The sequence below is a fragment of the Chlorocebus sabaeus genome, chromosome 26, assembly GCF_047675955.1.
Source record: "Chlorocebus sabaeus isolate Y175 chromosome 26, mChlSab1.0.hap1, whole genome shotgun sequence".
In the NCBI taxonomy this organism is placed as follows: domain Eukaryota; kingdom Metazoa; phylum Chordata; class Mammalia; order Primates; family Cercopithecidae; genus Chlorocebus; species Chlorocebus sabaeus.
This window is the reverse complement of record NC_132929.1, coordinates 39,824,487-39,842,060: the sequence shown is the minus strand read 5'-3', so window position 1 is coordinate 39,842,060 and position 17,574 is coordinate 39,824,487. Positions and strand designations below refer to the sequence as shown.

The following is a 17,574-nucleotide window of genomic DNA, read 5'->3' as shown; positions in this document are numbered from 1 at the left end:
ATAGGCCCTTGAAAGTACATAGACACGTTCTCAGAAATGGAGTATGAGTCCTGCTTTGATGCTGTTTATAAATGACTTTCAACCTGTCCCTTTCTTTTGGCCCTTGCTGCCTTTTACCTCGCTCCACGTAGCCTCACTTTAGACTTTCAGTTGTTAGAAGCACTCTCATTTTTCTTACTAACAGATTAATCAGAATATCATGTGTAATACTTTAGGAAAGTTATATAAAAGCTAGTCCAGCCACTGACCTAAGCTTTTCATTGCAAAATGAAATAATTGAAACTACTTTTTAGAAGATTTTTATTGATGGCTCTTACTATTTTTTTATCATAACTCACACTAAAAAAATAAATATTGTGATTTAGTGTACACATAGTTAATATCTGTATATGAAAAGTTTCATGAAATATTTATCCTTACTAAGTATAATGTACTCTGATACTTTTTATTTTATATATTTTTTCTTTAAAAAATTTGGTCAAGAGATTATTTAATATAAATATTTGAATGTATTTATTTACTTTATATCCCACTAATGGATCGTGTTCTACAGTTTAGAAAACATTTGAGCATTGTCTGTCTTGTTAATAATAAACATGCTGTATATACCATCCCAGTGATATTAAACTTTAATAATATTTTCTTTTATTATAATGTACTTACTGTTATTGATAGGTAAGCCCTTTAAAAAACTTGACACAAGAAAAAATTATTCTTGCTATTAACTGCTAATCATTTGGGAAATGTTTCTTCATAGTATACAAATATTTTAATACTATTAAGTTAGTAAAAGTGAAAAAATTATCTGCTTCTTTTCTTTAGAGTTGTATGAGTTGTATTATTATCATTATCTTCTTACGCCTAATCACACTGCTCACTTAAAGAGATGCTCTTTCGGCCGGGCACAGTGGCTCATGCCTCCCAGCACTTTGGGAGACCCAGGTGGGAGGATCACCTGAGGTCAAGAGTTCGAGACCTGCCTAGCAACAAGGTGAAACCCGTTTCTACTAAAATACAAAAGTTAGCTGGGTGTGGTGGTGTGCGCCTGTAATCCCAGTTACTCAGGAGGCAGAGGCAGGAGAATTGCTTGAACCTGGGAGGCAGAGTTTCAGTGAGCCGAGATCATGCCATTGCACTCCAGCCTGGGCAACATAGCAAGACTCTGTCTCCACACAAAAAAAAGAGATGCTTTTTGGGTGGAGGAGGCAATAGGCCAGTCTGTCCTCTTTGCCTAAATAGACATGGTAATCATCTGAGTTATGTAAAAGTACTTACTTGTTTTAACTACTAATTGGCTCAGCTCATTTGGCTGGATTTTTTACAAGTTCTAGGTAGTAATTTATACATGTACTATTTTCACTGAAGGGCAAGAATATGTGACAGCTGGAGCTCTAATTAAACAGACTGTATGTTCCTTTATCAGTATGGCTCTGAGAACTCCTGGTTCTTTGAAATAATGCAGTGTCTGATGAAGCTTACAGTAAATGTTGTCTCTGTAGGTGACTTACAGAAACAGGAAGTCTTCATGCAGAGGGTTTTATGGACAACATCACATCCAGGACTGCTGCTTTGAAAGGGTTGAGTTTAAATATGAAGCTCCAAAAACTACTGTGTAATGCAGTTTCTTTCCATTAACAATAAAAGAACCCTTAGCCAGGAAGTGAGCTTGGGAAGCATTGTGGATTTTGTGCAACAGATACTAAAAGCTTTCAATGCTTGGAATTGTGCCAGTTCATCAGTGGTACTTTTCTGTCCATTAAACGGCCTGCCTTTCTCGTAGTTATTGGTGTGCTTTTATTTTTATTTTTTTAGCTGAAGCAGTTATTTATTTTAAATGAGCCGGGTTTAAACACAATCTTTGTAATTAAATTCATCCGGAGCAAAATTTCTGAGTACTGTATATTATTTAGGATACTGGCTGAGTGATTGTCTAAATTTCTGAAACATGGCTGCATTTTGTGTTGACCTATAACATTTTAATGATGCATTTGTGCCCTTGCAAAGAAATTCATTTGAGGCAATGCTTAGCTCAGGAGAATTATCAAGTCACTTCCAGTGCCTCTTAAGAAAAAGGATAATAAGAGGGTAACATGTATTTGATTCTTTGGGTGCCTTTAGAGAAATTAAGTAAATGCAAGCTAGCATTTTGTGATATATCAGCCACTATGTTGGGTGTTGTATAGGCTTGTCTCATTTATCATACTTCTGTGATTATACTCTTTTATATACATGTGAAAATAGAAGCTAAGAAGCATTTTATAATTTGTCTATCACTTTTAGGTTTAGTGAGAATTTGGTGGAGTATATTGTGGTAGCATGGAATGATATTGTTTACTCTCCTAACTCTGTTCTCCACTAATTAAGAACATCATTTAGACCAAGTATGTCCAACCTGTGGCCTGTGGGCCACATGTGGCCCAGTACAGCTTTGAATGCAGCCCAGCACAAAATTGCAAACTTTCTTGAAACATTATGTGATTTTTTTTTTTTTTTTTTTTAGCTCATCAGCTTTTGTTGGTGTTCATGTATTTTATGTGTGGCCCAAGACAATTCTCCCAGTGTGGCTCAGAGAAGCCAAAAGATTGGACACCTGTCATTTAGACCCTTCCATTTTCCTTATCCCTCACATTACATGTAATCCAAACTTTGTTAGGTTTTCCTTCAAAATACCTTGCATGAAGATCCTATTTTAGTCCTCTCAGGAATTGTTACCTCTTCTCTGCTATAATAATAGAAGTAATAAAAATTAGACTTGTCTAGCACCTTGCAGTTTACAAAATATTTGCACATTTTCTATCATCTTCATAACAGCTCTGTGAAGTATTCTTTAAATGTTCTGTTATAAAAACATCTTATTCATCTTCTTTCTAATTACTCATTCACTTCTGTTTTATACATTGGGGCCAGATTAATATTTTTTATTTTGTTTTTAATTGACACATAATAATTGTACATGCTTATGGGGTACAGTGTGATGTTTCAATACATGTGTACATTACATAATAAAATAAGAATAGTTAGCATATTCATGGCCTCCAATCTTTATTATTCCTTTGTGATAATAACTTTGAAGATTCTCTTGTCTAATTATCTTGATATATACAGTACAGTAAGTCCTCACTTGACTTCATCAGTAGGTTCTTGGACACTGATTTTAAGTGAAACCATGTATGAAGAAACTAGTTTTACAATAGGGTAATTGATAAAAACAAGAGTTAAGGCCAGGCACAGTGGCTCATGCCTGTAATTTCAGCACTTTGGGAAGCCGAGGTGGGTGGATTTCTTGAGCCCAGGAGTTTGAGACCAGCCTGGGCAACATGGCAACACCCTGTCTCTACAAAAATTAGCTGGGTGTGGTGGTGCATTCCAAGATTTCTTGAGCCTAGGAGATTGAGACTGCAGTGAGCTGTGATTGCGCCGCTGCACTCCAGCCTGGGTGACAGAGCAAGGCCCCATCCCAAAACAACACCAGACCTACCTTACAAGAGATCTTGAAAGGAGCAATAAAGAAAGAAAGGAGAGACCACTACCAGCTAATACAAAACACACTTAAATATACAGACTAGTGGCACTATAAAGCAACCACACAAAAAAGCCAGCATAATAATCAGCTAACACACAATGTCAGGATCAAATCCATACCTATCAATACTAGCCTTGAATGTAAACGGACTAAATACCCCCATTTAAAAGGCACAGAGTGGCAAGCTGGATAAAAAGCAAGACCCAATAGTATGTTGTCTTCAAGAGATCCGTCTCACATGTAATGATACCCGTAGGCTCAAAATAAAAGGATGGAGGAAAATCTACCAAGCAAATGGAAAACAGAAAAAAGCAGGGATTACAGTTCTAATTTCAGACAAAACAGACTTTAAGCCAACAAAGATCAAAAAAGACAGAAGGACATTACATAATGGTAAAAGGTTCAATTCAACAAGAAGACCTAACTGTCCTAAGTATATATGCACCCAACACAGGAGCACCCAGATTCATAAAGCAAATTTTTAGAGACCTACAGAGAGATGTAGACTCCCACACAATAATAGCAGCACTCCACTGACAGTATCGAACAGATCATTGAGGCAGAAAATTAATAAAGATACTCAGGACCTGAATTCAACATTGCACCAAATGGATCTTACAGACCTCTACAGAGCTCTGCACTCCAAAACAACAGAATATACATTCTTCTCATCACCACATGGCACATACTGTAAAATCAACCACATATTTGGACATAAAACAATTCTCAGCAAATTCAGAAGAACCAAAATCATATCAAACACATTCTTTCTCCGCAATACAATTAAAATGGAAGTCAAGGCTGGGCACCATGGTTAACACCTGTAATCCCAGCACTTTGGGAGGCCAAGGTGGGCTGATTGCCTGAGCTCAGGAATTTAAGACCAGCTAGGGCAACATGGCGAGACCGTGTCTCTACTAAAAATACCAGAAAAAAACGGGTGCGATGATATGCACCTGTGGTCTCAGCTACTTGGGAGGCTGAGATGGAGGATTGCTTGAGCCTTGTGGAGGCAGAGGTTGCAGTGCGCCGAGATGGGGCCATTGGACTCCAGCCTGGGTGACAGAGTTAGACTCTGTCTCAAAATAAATAAATAAATTGGCCAAGTTCAGTGGCTCACACCTGTAATCACAGCAGTTTGGCAGACCGAGACAGATGGATCACTTGAGTTCAGGAGTTCAAGACCAGCCTGGCCAACATGGTGAAACCCTGTCTCTACTAAAAATACAAAAATTAGCCGGATGTGGTGGCACATGTCTGTAGTCCCAGCTACTCTACTCAGGCGACTGAGGCAGGAGAATCACTTGAACCCAGGAGGCAGAGGTTCCTGTGAGCTGAGATCATGCTGCTATGCTCCAGCCTGGGAGACAAAGCAAGACTCCGTCTCAAAAATAATTAAATTTAAAAAGTACATACATACATACATACTAAAATAAAATAGAAGTCAAGACTAAGAAAATCATTCAAAACCATGCAATTACATGGAAATTAAACAACCTGCTCCTGAATGACTTTTGGGTAAATAATAAATAAAGACAGAAATCAAGAAGTTCTTTGAAGTTAATGAGAACAAAGATACAACATACCAGAATCTCCGGGACACAGCTCAGGTAGTGTTAACAGGGAAATTCATAGCACTAAATGTCCACATCAAAAAGTTAGAAAGATCTCAAATTAACAACCTAGTATCACAATGAAAAGAATTAGAGAAACAAGAACATCCCCAAAGCTAGCAGAGAAAAAAAAAATAACCAAAATCAGAGATGAACCGAAGGAAATTAAGACACGAAAAGCCATTCAAAAGATCAACAAATCTAGAAGTTGGTTTCTTGAAAAAAAATTAATAGGCCACTAACTAGACTAATAAAGAATAAAAGAGAGACGATCCAAATAAACACAATTAAAAATGATGAAGGGGATGTTACCACTGACCCCACAGAAATAAAAACAGCCATCAGAGGCCAGGTGTGGTGGCTCATGCCTATAATCCCAGCACTTAGGGAGGCCAAGGTGGGTGGATCACTTGAGGTCAGGAGTTCAAGACCAGCCTAGCCAATATGGCGAACCCCTGTCTCTACTAAAAATACAAAAAAATTAGCCAGGTCTGGTGGTGTGCACCTATAATTTCAGCTGCTGGGGAGGCTGAGGTGGGGGAATCACTTGAGCCTGGGAGGTGGAGGTTGCAGTGAGCTGAGATTGCACCCCTGCACTCCAACGTGGGTGGCAGAATGAGACTCCATGTCAAAAATAAAAATAGCCATCAGAGGCCAGGCACAGTGGCTCATGCCTGTAATCCCAGCATTTTGGGAGGCTGAGGCGGGCAGATCACCTGATGTCAGGAGTTCGAGACCAGTCTGGCCAACATGGCGAAACTCTGTCTCTACTGAAAATACAAAAATTAGCTGGATGTAGTGATGTTCATCTGTAATCCCACCTACTTGGGAGGCTGAGGCAGGAGAATCACTTGAACCCGGGAGGCAGAGGTTGCCGTGAGCTGAGATTGCGCCACTGCACTCCAGCCTGGGCCACAGAGCAAGACTCCGTCTCAAAAAAAAAAAAAGCCATCAGAAACTACTACAAACACCTCTATGCACACAAGCTAGAACACCTAGAAGAGATGCATAAATTTCTGGACACATACACTTGCGCAAGACTGAAGGAAGAAATTGATTTCTTGAACACACCAAGAATGAGCTCCAAAATCAAATCAGTAATAAATAGGCTACCAACCAAAAACCCAGTACCAGATGGATTCACAGCCTAATTCTACCAGGTGTATAAAGAAGAACTGGTGCCATTTCTGCTGAAACTGTTTCAAAAAGTGGAGGAGTGCTACCTATGGCATACTTCTGGTCACAAAAACATCACCAAGCTTCTAGATAAAGGCCCAAGACACTTGTAATATAAACATTGAAATAAATGTGGGCTATACATAACATTTAAGGCAGATAATATAAAAACAAGATAATTACCCATTTTTTTTTGGTGAATCAGTGAGTGATGACAGCACAATGGTGGTGGGTAAAATCGGGGAATAAATGTTTGCAAAGCAAAAATGGTAAGGAGAATATCTTACTACCATGCAGTGCAAAAACAAATAAAGCAGGCTCCTTGATCACTTTTGTACTGCATTGTTGATTGTCTTGCATATATATAATTACCATAGACTAGAATTTTAATTTTACAATAATTTGTATTCATGCATTTTTCCAACCCACTTATGCCAGTTCAGGGTCTCAGGTGGCCAGACCCTATCCCAGCAGTTTAGGGCACAAGGTGGGAATCAACCCTGGAGGAATGTCATTCTGTGGCAGGATGCTCACACACACACCCACATTCACTCATCCTGGGATGATTTAAACACCCCAGTTACCTCAAAAACAATTGAAATAAAAAGAATAAAAAATGAAATCCTGTATTTTCCCTAAAAACAAAAACAAAAACAAAACACCCCAGTTAACCTCAGGTACACATCTTTGGGATGTGGGAAGAAACTGGAGTACCCAGAGGAAGCCCACACAGACAGGAAGAGAACATGCAAACTCTACACAGATGGTAGTTCTGGCTGGGAATTGATTTTTTTCTCATTGTTACAACATGAAATGATGTTATTTGAGGTCCTGTTGTTAGCTATAGTCATTCTACTACTTAACAGAACACTAGAACTTATTCTTAAAATCTCACTGTAACTTTGTACCCATTGACAAACCTTTCCTTATTCCTCTCCCGTCTCCCTCCCCAGCCTCTGATAACCACCATTCTGTTCTCTCCTATGAGATCAGCTTTCCTAGATTCCACATATAAGTGAGATCATGCAGTATTTGTGTTTCTGTGCCTGGCTTATTTCACTTCACTTAACATGTTCTCCATGTTTATCCCTTTGCCACAAATGACAACATTTCCTTTTTATAACTGAATAGTATTCTATTGTACATGTGTATATTTTCTTTTCATCTACTGATATACACTTAGGTTGATTCCATATCTTGGCTGTTGTGAATATTGCTGCAATAAATATGGGAATGCAGATATCTTTTTGGCATACTGGTTTCCTCCCCTCCCCTCCCCAGTTTTATTTTAAAAATAAAATTTATTTTATTTATTTATTTTTTTAGAGATGGGTTTTGCCATGTTGCTCAGGTTGGTCTTGAACTCCTGGGCTCAAGTGATCTTCTCACCTTGGCCTCCCAAAGTGTTGGACCTATAGGCATGAGCCACCATGTCTGGCCGACATACTGGTTTCCATTCCTTTGCATATATACCCAGTAGTGGAATTGTTGGGTCATATGGTAGTTTTGTTTTTAGTATTTTGAGAACTCTTCATATTGTTTTCCATAATGGCTATACTAATCTACATTCCTACCAACAGAGTATAAAAATTTCCCTCTCTTCATTTGTTTTTTTGATAATTGCCATTTTAACTGAAGTGTGGTGGTTTCTCTTTGTGGTTTTGACTTGCATTTCCCTGATTATTTGTAATGTTGGGCATTGTCATGTATCTGCCGGCCATTTGAATGTCTTCTTTTGAGAAATGTCCATTTCGGTTTTTTTGCCCATTTTTAAATTAGATTATTTGGGGTTTTTTGTTAGTGAGTTGTTCAAGTTCCTTATATGGTCTGGATATTAACCCTTTGTCAGATGAATAATTTGCAAATGTTTTTTCCCTCTAGGTTGTCTCTTCACTCTGTTGAGAAACTTTTAAATTTGATATAATCCCATTTGCCTGTTTTCACTTTTGTTGCCTGTGCTTTTTTTCTTTTTTTTCTTTTTTCTTTTCTTTTTCTTTTTCTGTTTCCTTTCTTTCTTTCTTTCTTTTTTCCTTCCTTCCTTCCTTCCTTCCTTCCTTCCTTCCTTCCTTCCTTCCTTTTTTTTCTTTTCTTTTCTTTTCTTTTCTTTTCTTTTCTTTTTTCTTTTCTTTTCTTTTCTTTTCTTTTTTTTTAGACAAGGTCTTGCTTTGTCTTCCAGGTTGGAGTGCAGTGGCACAGTCTTGGCTCACTGTAACCTTCTCCTCCTCCTGGGTTCAAGTGATTCTTCTGCCTCAGTCTCCCAAGTAACTGAGATTACAGGCATGCACCACCACACCCAGCTAACTTTTTGTGTTTTTAGCAGAGATGGGATTTCACCATGTTGGCCAGGCTGTTCTTGAACTCCTGTCCTCAAGTGATCCACCCGTCTTGACCTCCCACAGTGCTAGGATTAGAGGTGTGAGCCTGCCTTGCTTTTGAGATCCCATCCAAAACATCCTTGCCTAGAGAATGTCATGAAGCATTTCCCTTGTGTTTTATTCTAGTAGTTTTATAGTTTTGGGTCTTACATTTAAGTCTTTAATTCATTTTGAGTTGATTTTTGCATAAGGTGAGAGATAAGGATCTACTTTCCTTCTGTGTGTGAATATCCAGTTTTCCTAGCACCATTTATTGAAAAGACTGTTTTCCCCAGTGTATATTCTTGGCACCTCTGTCGAAAATCAGTTACCTGTAAATGTGTAGATTTATTTCTGAGTTCTCTATTCTGTTTCACTTGTCTGTTTTTATGCCAGTACCATGCTGCTTTGGTTACTATAGTTTTCTAGGAGATTTTTGCATTGGGTAGAGTGATTCTTTTGCTTTGTTCTTTTTGCTCAAGATTATTTTGGCTATTTGGAATCTTTTGTGGTTCCATATGAATTTTAGGATTTTTTTTTTTTCTATTTCTGTATTGAATGTCATTAGTATTTTGATAGAGATTGCATTGAATCTTGTAGATCACTTTGGGTACAATGGACATTCTAACAGTATTCTTTCAATTTTTTATTTTTATTTTTTTTAAGAGACAAGGTCAGGCGCTGGGTGTGGTGGCTCACGCCTGTAATCCCAGCACTTTGGGAGGCTGAGGCAGGTGTATCACGAGGTCAGGAGATCTAGATCATCCTGGCCAACATTATGAAACTCTGTCTCTACTAAAAATATAAAAATTTGTTGAGTGTGGTGGCGCATGCGTGTAGTCCCAGCTACTTGGGAGGCTGAGGCAGGAGAATCACTTGAACCCAGGAGGCAGAAGTTGCATTGAGCCAAGATCGTGCCACTGCACTCCAGCCTGGTGACAGAGTGAGACTCTGTTTCAGAAAAAAGAGACAAGGTCTTGTTTGTCACCTAGGCTGGAGTGTAGTGACATGATCATAGCTCACTGTAACCATGAACTCCTGGACTCAAACATTCTTCCCATCTCAGTCTACCTACTAGCTAGGATTATAGGCACTTACCCCTACACCTGACTAATTAAAAATTTTTTTTGCAGATACAGTGTCTCACTATGTTGCCTAGCTGCTCTCAAACTCCTGGCCTGAAATGATCTTCCTGCCTTGGCCTCCTAAAGTGCTGGCAGTAATAGGCATAAGCCACTGTGACTGGCCAATTTTCTTCCAATGGATATATTTCATTTGTGTGTGTGTGTCTTCTTCAGTTTCTTTTGTTAGTAATTTATAGTTTCCCTTGTAGAGATCATTCACCTCTTTGGTTGAATTTATTCCTAGTGTTTTTTTTGTTTTTTGTTTTTTGTTTTTTTTTAAGCTATTGTAAATGGGATTGCCTTCTGTATTAGTCTGTTCTCACACTGCTAATAAAGACATACCCAAGACTGGCTAATTTATGAAGGAAAGAGGTTTAACTGATTCACAGTTCCATATAGCTGGGAGGCCTCACAATCATGGCAGAAAGCAAAGGAGGAGCAAAGTCACATCTTACATGGCGGCAGGCAAAGAGAGCATGTGCAAGGGAACTCCCCTTTATAAAACCATCAGATCTCGTGAGACTTATTCACTATCATGAGAACAGCATGTGAAAAACCCACCCCATGATTCATTTACCTCCCTTTGGGTCTCTCCCACTATACATGGGACTTGTGGGAGTTATGATTCAAGATGATATTTGGGTGGGGACACAGCCAAACCATATTTCCTCCCTCACACTGTGTGCTCCGATGATATTCTCAATTTCTTTTTCCACTGGTTTGTTTTTGGCATTAGAAATGCTACTAATTTTTGTATGTTAATTTTCTATCCTGTAACTTTACTGAATTCATTTATTAGTTCTAATAGTTTTTTGGAGGAGTCTTTGGGATTTTCTATATATATGATTATGTCATCTGCAAACAGGAACAGTTTGATTTCCTCCTTTTCTATTTGGACGCCCTGTCTTTTGCCTCATTGCTTTGGAAAGTACTTTGAATACTATGTTGTATAAAATTGGTAAAAGTGAACATCCTTGTCTTGTTCTAGTCTTTTGAGGAAAAGCTTTTAATTTTTCCCCATTCAGTCTGATATTAGCTGTGAGTTTGTCATATATGGCCTTTATTATGTTGAAATGTGTTCCTTTTATGCCTAAATTTATTGAGAGTTTTTATCATGAAGGGATGTTGGATTTTATCAAATGTCTTCTGTGTCTGTTGAGATGATCATATAGTTTTTGTCTTTCATTCTGTTCATGTGACATATCATGTGTATTGATACGCATATGTTCAAGCATCCTTACATCCCTGGGATATATCCCACTTGATCATGGTGAATCATCTTTTAGTGTGTTGTTGGATTTAGTTTGTTAGTATTTTGTTGAGGATTTGTACCTCTATTTTCATCAGGGATATTGGCCTGTAGTTTTATTTTGTTGTATCCTGGCCTGGTTTTGGTATCAGCATAATGCTGGACTCAGAATAAGTTTAGAAGTATTCCCCTCCTCTTCGGTTTTTTGGAATAGTTTGAAAAGAATTTATATTCGTTATTTCAATGTTGGATAGAATTCAGCAGTGAAGCCATCAGGTCCTGGGCTTTTTCTTTGTTGGGGGAGTCTTTATCATTACTTCAATCTTATTACTTGGCTATTGTTCTCTTCAGGTTTTCTATTTCTTCTGACTCGGTAGGTTGTATGTATGTTTCCAGGAACTTGTCCATTTCTTCAGATTTCTAAACATTTGTTCTCATATAGTTGTCAGATTAATATTCTAAAAATACAACTTTCACCGTTTGCTTTTTCCCTTCATTCACAGCAAGCAGAAGAATGGAGTTAAAACTCCCATCTTTGCATTTAGGATTATCCATAATCTTATTCTAAACTAGCCTTTCTTTTTTATCACCCAAGAACTTTCTCACAAGAACGTTCTATGTATATCAAGTCAATTTGTTCACTTCAGCATGTCTTACCTACTGAATGTCAGATACTATGTTTGTTTCTAGGGATAAAAAGATGAATTAAACATTCTTGTCCTCTGGAAATTTACGGCCGAGTGGAAGTAAAAAGATACATGCATAACTAATTATAGGTAGAAATTTATGAAATTGGGTGTTGGCTTAGTCTTAAGACTAGAAAGTGTATTTAGAAAAAGGCTTTTTTTTTTTTTTTTTTTTTTTAAACAAAAAGGCATAAAATCACAAGGAACCAAAAAAATGGAAGAGAAGGTGAAAACAGATTGAGAAATGTTAACAAAATTTTGGAAGCTGAAACACAGATGGTTAGGTGGTAACTCACTTAGCACTCCAGGGAAGGCTTGGCTGAAGGGGCAGGCCAGGTAATACTATAAAATATACCAGATAGACTTAGGAATTGGAGACACTAGGAACTTCACAAAGGTGGGATGCAGAAGGGGCTAAAAATGGAAAACTTAGTTGAAAGTCAGCTCTACTGTGAAAAGCGGCTACCCAGCTAAATACAGGAAAAATAAGAAAAAGGTTGCACACTGAGGCCGGGCGCAGTGGCTCATGTCTGTAATCCCAACACTTTGGGAGGCCAAGGTGGGCGGGTCACAAAGTCAAGAGATCGCGCCCATCCTGGCCAATATGGTGAAACCCTGTCTCTACTAAAGATACAAAAATTAGCTGGGCATGGTGACGCACGCCTGTAATCCCAGCCACTCTGGAGGCTGAGGCAGGAGAATCGCTTGAACCATGGAGGCAGAAGTTGCTGAGATCGCGCCACTGCACTCCAGCCTGGGCAGGAAAGTGAGACTCTGTCTCAAAAAAAAAAAAAAAAGAAAAAGGTTGCACACTGAATGAGACTCATCAAGACTTCTTGTGGAAGAAACAAATATGTAAGTGCCCAGGATTTCTTTGAAACTTTTTTTTTTTTTTGAGATGGAGTTTTGCTCTTGTTGCCCAGGCTGGAGTGCAATGATACGATCTCAGCTGACTGTAACCTCCGCCTCCCAGGTTCAAGCAATTCTCCTGTCTCAGCCTTCCGATTAGATGGAATTACAGGCATGCACCACCATGCCTGGCTAATTTTGTATTTTTAGTAGAGATGAAGGTTTCTCCATGTTGGTCAGGCTGGTCTCGAACTCCTGACCTCAGGTGATCCGCCCACCTTGGTCTCCCAAAGTGCTGGGATTACAGGTGTGAGCCACCACACCCAGCTGCATTTTTTTCTTCAAAAGAAATCTATGCACAATTTCTGTAATATAGTAGGTTTGTTTTTATATAAAAAAAGACTTTCTCCAAATCTTCAGATGAAAATGAGGATCCGGCTGGGCGCGGTGGCTCAAGCCTGTGGTCCCGGCACTTTGGGAGGCCGAGACGGGCGGATCACGAGGTCAGGAGATCGAGACCATCCTGGCTAACACGGTGAAACCCCGTCTCTACTAAAAAATACAAAAACCTAGCCGGGCGAGGTGGCGTGCGCCTGTAGTCCCAGCTACTCGGGAGGCTGAGGCAGGAGAATGGCGTGAACCCGGGAGGCAGAGCTTGCAGTGAGCAGAGATCCGGCCACTGCACTCCAGCCTAGGCGACAGAGCGAGACTCCGTCTCAAAAAAAAAAAAAAAAAAAAAAAAAGAAAATGAGGATCCAAGAAAAGTGTGTATTACTTGTCCTGTAGCTTAGTACACAAGTGCCTTGGCACACTTCCAGGTACCCGCGGGCATACGTACCTCAGAGTGGGGACCTGGCATTCAATATTATTCATAACCTGTGCTTAGCTTAGTGGATCTTTATGGCTTTTCTTCTATTTCTTCCCACACACTATGTGCTCCAATTATATGGGTCTACCCACAGCATATCAAATCCTGTGCATTTTCTATCATTTCTCCATATCATTGTTCAAATTAGTATTTTTTAAAAATAGGAAATCCTTCAGGGCTCACTTCAAGTGCTGCTTCTGCCCAAATTCGTTAACTTCCGTATCCAGGCTCTTCTACTGACTTGTTTGTATTTCATTTTTAACACACACCGTATCATGTGATTTATTTGACACACTTTTGAGCCACCACATACAAGACCTTGGGTGAGGAGCTAGAATACAGTCTATGAAGGGTGAGAACTGAGGTTGCTCATCTTAGATGTCTGGTATCTGTGTAGATGGACATTAAATAGTCACGTTTTTCCCTACCTCTGTTCTCTTTTTTTTCTAGTTAATCTTGTACTACCTCACAATGCTCATACAAAATCCCAGATCTTATCAGGTCACAAAACCTTTCATTTTAAACTTTAAGATAGCTTTGATGTTCTGCAATTATACAGGCAGTAGGAACAGGGAAAAATGGTATTAATGGCTTGCTTTTTTTTTTTTTTTTGAGACGCAGTCTTGCTCTGTTGCCCAGGCTGGAGTGCAATGGTGTGATCTCGGCTCACTGCAACCTCTGCCTCCCGGGTCAAGCGATTCTCCTGTCTCAGCCTCCCGAGTAGCTGGGATTACAGGCGCATGCCACCACGCCTGGCTAATTTTTGTATTTTTAGTAGAGACGGGATTTCACCCTGTTGGTCAGGCTGGTCTCAAACTCCTGACCTCGTGATCCACCTGCCTCGCCCTCCCCAAGTGCTGGGATTACAGGCGTGAGCTGTAATTAGGTTCTTATGGTTAAGCTTGTGCTAAAATTAGTTTTTTTGTTTTTTTTGTTTTTTTTTTTTTTGAGACAGAGTTTTGCTCCTGTCTCCCATGCTGGAGTGCAATGGCGTGATCTCGGCTCACTGCAACCTCTGTGTCCCAGGTTCAAGTGATTCTCCTGCATCAGTCTGCCGAGTAGCTGGGATTACAGGTGCCCACCACCCTCCCCAACTAATTTTTGTATTTTTAGTAGAGACAGGGTTTCACCATGTTGACCAGGCTGTTCTCGAACTCCTGACCTCAGGTGATCCACCCACCTTGGCCTCCCGAAGTGCTAGGATTACAGGCATGAGCCACTGCACCTGGCCCTAAAATTAGTTTTAAGTCACAGTAACAATACTCATTTCATTTCAGGAAGAGCTATCCTGAAAAATCTTTGCGCAGCATCACATCTGGTGTGCAAGAAGTCGTGGGTCAAATTAAAGTTTTAATCTGCCTGGGAGTTGGCTATTTGTTACTGCCTCATCTGTTCCTCTCTTACTTATTACTATCCTTTTTATAATTTCATGAAATATGTTTTAAAATGGTTTTGGTGGGAACAGTAATCAGAAACATAAAGTAACCTTTAGAAAGTTAATGCAAACACTATATATATTAGAGAAATGCCTATTTTCTACTTGTGCTCCCCTAAAAAAGAAGTTATTCATCTTATGGTTTCTTAGGTGTTTCTTATGGTTTCTTAGGTCAAACACCTAAGAAACCAACCTGTTATTCTTCTTTTTATCTTACTTGCAGACAAAAATTATTCCTAAATTAGTGTACTCTTTGACACATAAAAGTACTCGCAATCTGATGGCAGTATGAAAAGTTTAATGATGCAGTTATATTGCAGAGGGCCTTAGTTGTCTAGAGGTGTGTAAGTGAAAACTTGTAAGCAGCTTTTTATGTTTCTTTGTTTGTTTATTTATTTATGAGACGGCATCTCACTCTGTTGCCCAGGCTGGAGTACAGTGGCGTAATCTTGGCTCACTGTAGCCTACACCTCCCGGGTTCAAGTGATTTTCCCGCCTCAGCCTCACAAGTATCTGAGATTACAAGTGTTCACCACAACGCCCAGCTAATTTTTGTATTTTTAGTAGAGACAGGGTTTCACCATGTTGGCCAGGCTGGTCTTGAACTCCTGACCTCAAGTGACCCACCTGCCTCAACCTCCCAAAGTGTTGGGATTACACCACACCCAGCTTGTTTTTTTATTTATAAAAACAATGTACATTATATAAAAATCAGAAAATAGTAAAAACTATTTTATATTACTTTTATATTATTTTTCACACACATATATTCAGCTGTGTATTATAGGAATATAACATTTACTGGTATATTATTTTTAAAATAGCCGTACTATAGATACAGTACCAATCACTTTTAATCAGTCAAGATTTTGAGTGTCTTATATGTGCTGAACACGGTCTTAAGCACCATAGGGTATTGAGAAAACTTAAAATCCCTGTCCTCAAGATATTTACACTCTAGCTGGATAAGAAGGCAAATGTGTAAGAAGAGATATGAAGTTCAGTGCAGTGGCTAAACTACTAAACTACATGATATGTACTAAGCACTCAGGAGGATTTAAAGTTAAGGCTTCCAAGGGTTAGTGACGGTGGGGAGGTGAGAGGAGCTGAGTACCCAGCATATATTACAGGTTCACTAATTGAAAGTTGTTGCTCTGGTCCTCATCATCATTCCAAGTTCTTAGTCTAAACGTCTGGGAATATTGATTACATTTGTAGAAACAGGAAAGTTTAAAGAAAAAAGCGTTACTGCAGGAAGAACTTTGAGATGTGTAAGTGTTGTCTAACTGAAGATCTGTTTCCTGTAAATAGTTAAAAGATATAAAGCTATTGTTCTGGTGAACAGTCAAAACAACTTTGAGAATCATCTGCTTACAAGCAGTAGATGAATTCTCCAAAAGTAGGTGTGGGCAATAATTGGTTTTATTCACACTATCCTTTATGCCATCTAAAGTTGACACGACATACCGTGACAAAATATATAGAATTCTATTTGTCAGTTAGTTCGAAGAATGAAGGTTTGTGTTTATCGTGCCAAGAGCTAAAATCTCTTTGAAATTCTGGAATTTCTTCTTGAATTGCCTTGTGACTTAATAGATGAGAAATATTAACACGCGTGCGTGCGTGTGAGTGTGTGTATGTGTGTGTGTGTATGAGAGATATGTTTTCTCTTTTAGGAAGATTCTCAGGTGTAGCTTAAATTTCTAAATTTTCAAGCTGTTCTAGACTTGCTGGATCTCATTATCTCTGTAGCTTTTCACTTATGAATCAAGTTTCATTTATGTGAGCAGCATGGGGAATATAACCTTTCTCATGACCCTGTAAGCTAATATTTTGCTTTGCCTTTCCCGGAATAAATGTCACTAAAACGTATACATTCTGCTTTCCCCTTAGGTAAAAATCTCTACACCAATGAATATGTAGCAATCAAACTGGTGAGTAGAATCTGTTTGTGGTAATTAATGTTTTGGTGCTCCCATTGCTTATATCTTCTTATAGGAAATAGTTTTAAGCATTCATTCACAAAAATGCTAATGGTTTTTTTAAATATATGATCCCACGTTTTTCTTCAATGATAGTGTTACAGTGATGAATCACTGTATACTATATAACACTATATAATTAAATGATACTAACTTTAGTGTTAGCAATGATGACTCAAAAATTAGTTGATTAAAAAAAGCTGGAAGAACTAGTAATTCTGTGAACTTAATCTTTCACAGAGGTATCTTAATTAAAAAGATAAAATCATTAAAAAATTTTACTGTTTTTTTCTCTAAACTGATTTATTTTTTGTACTTAGAAGAAAATCATAACTGATCATCTAATCATGGCCTTAAAAATCTGTCAAGCATGAAAAACATACCATATGGTCAAATTAGAAGCAAAGAAGTCAATTGGTATATTAATACTAACCTTGTGAATAATTAAACTAGTCATTGAAAATGATATCCTATTAAAAAAGAGAAGTAATAATTTTATTATTTGTGAGGAATAATAATTTTAAAAGACAGAATTCTTTGTCTTATATTTAAGGTGGATAACAAAACCATTTTTTCATGTGAAATGTTTCATATGACTAGTTTCACTGAAACTCTGTGTTTGTCCTCATAGTAGGTATCCCAGGATTTACAGGTAGCTTTGTTTTATTAGTTGGAAGCTAGAGGAGTTAATGGTTGAAGGAAATCTATGCAATTC

The 17,574-nt window shown here is 38.5% G+C and overlaps 1 protein-coding gene across 7 annotated transcripts in view; it reads left to right on the top strand.

The window, feature by feature from the left end:
- CSNK1G1 (casein kinase 1 gamma 1) overlaps positions 1-17,574 on the top strand; it is a 218,325-nt gene that overhangs the window by 99,000 nt on the left and 101,751 nt on the right. For 6 of the 7 annotated variants that reach the window (XM_073012228.1, XM_008016306.3, XM_073012225.1 and 3 more), the window contains one exon: positions 16,771-16,811. The exons of the other annotated variant lie outside the window; for it this stretch is intronic. In XM_073012228.1, the coding sequence (XP_072868329.1) occupies positions 16,771-16,811 (41 nt within the window). The remainder of the gene's footprint in view (positions 1-16,770; positions 16,812-17,574) is intronic. 7 annotated transcript variants of the gene reach the window in all.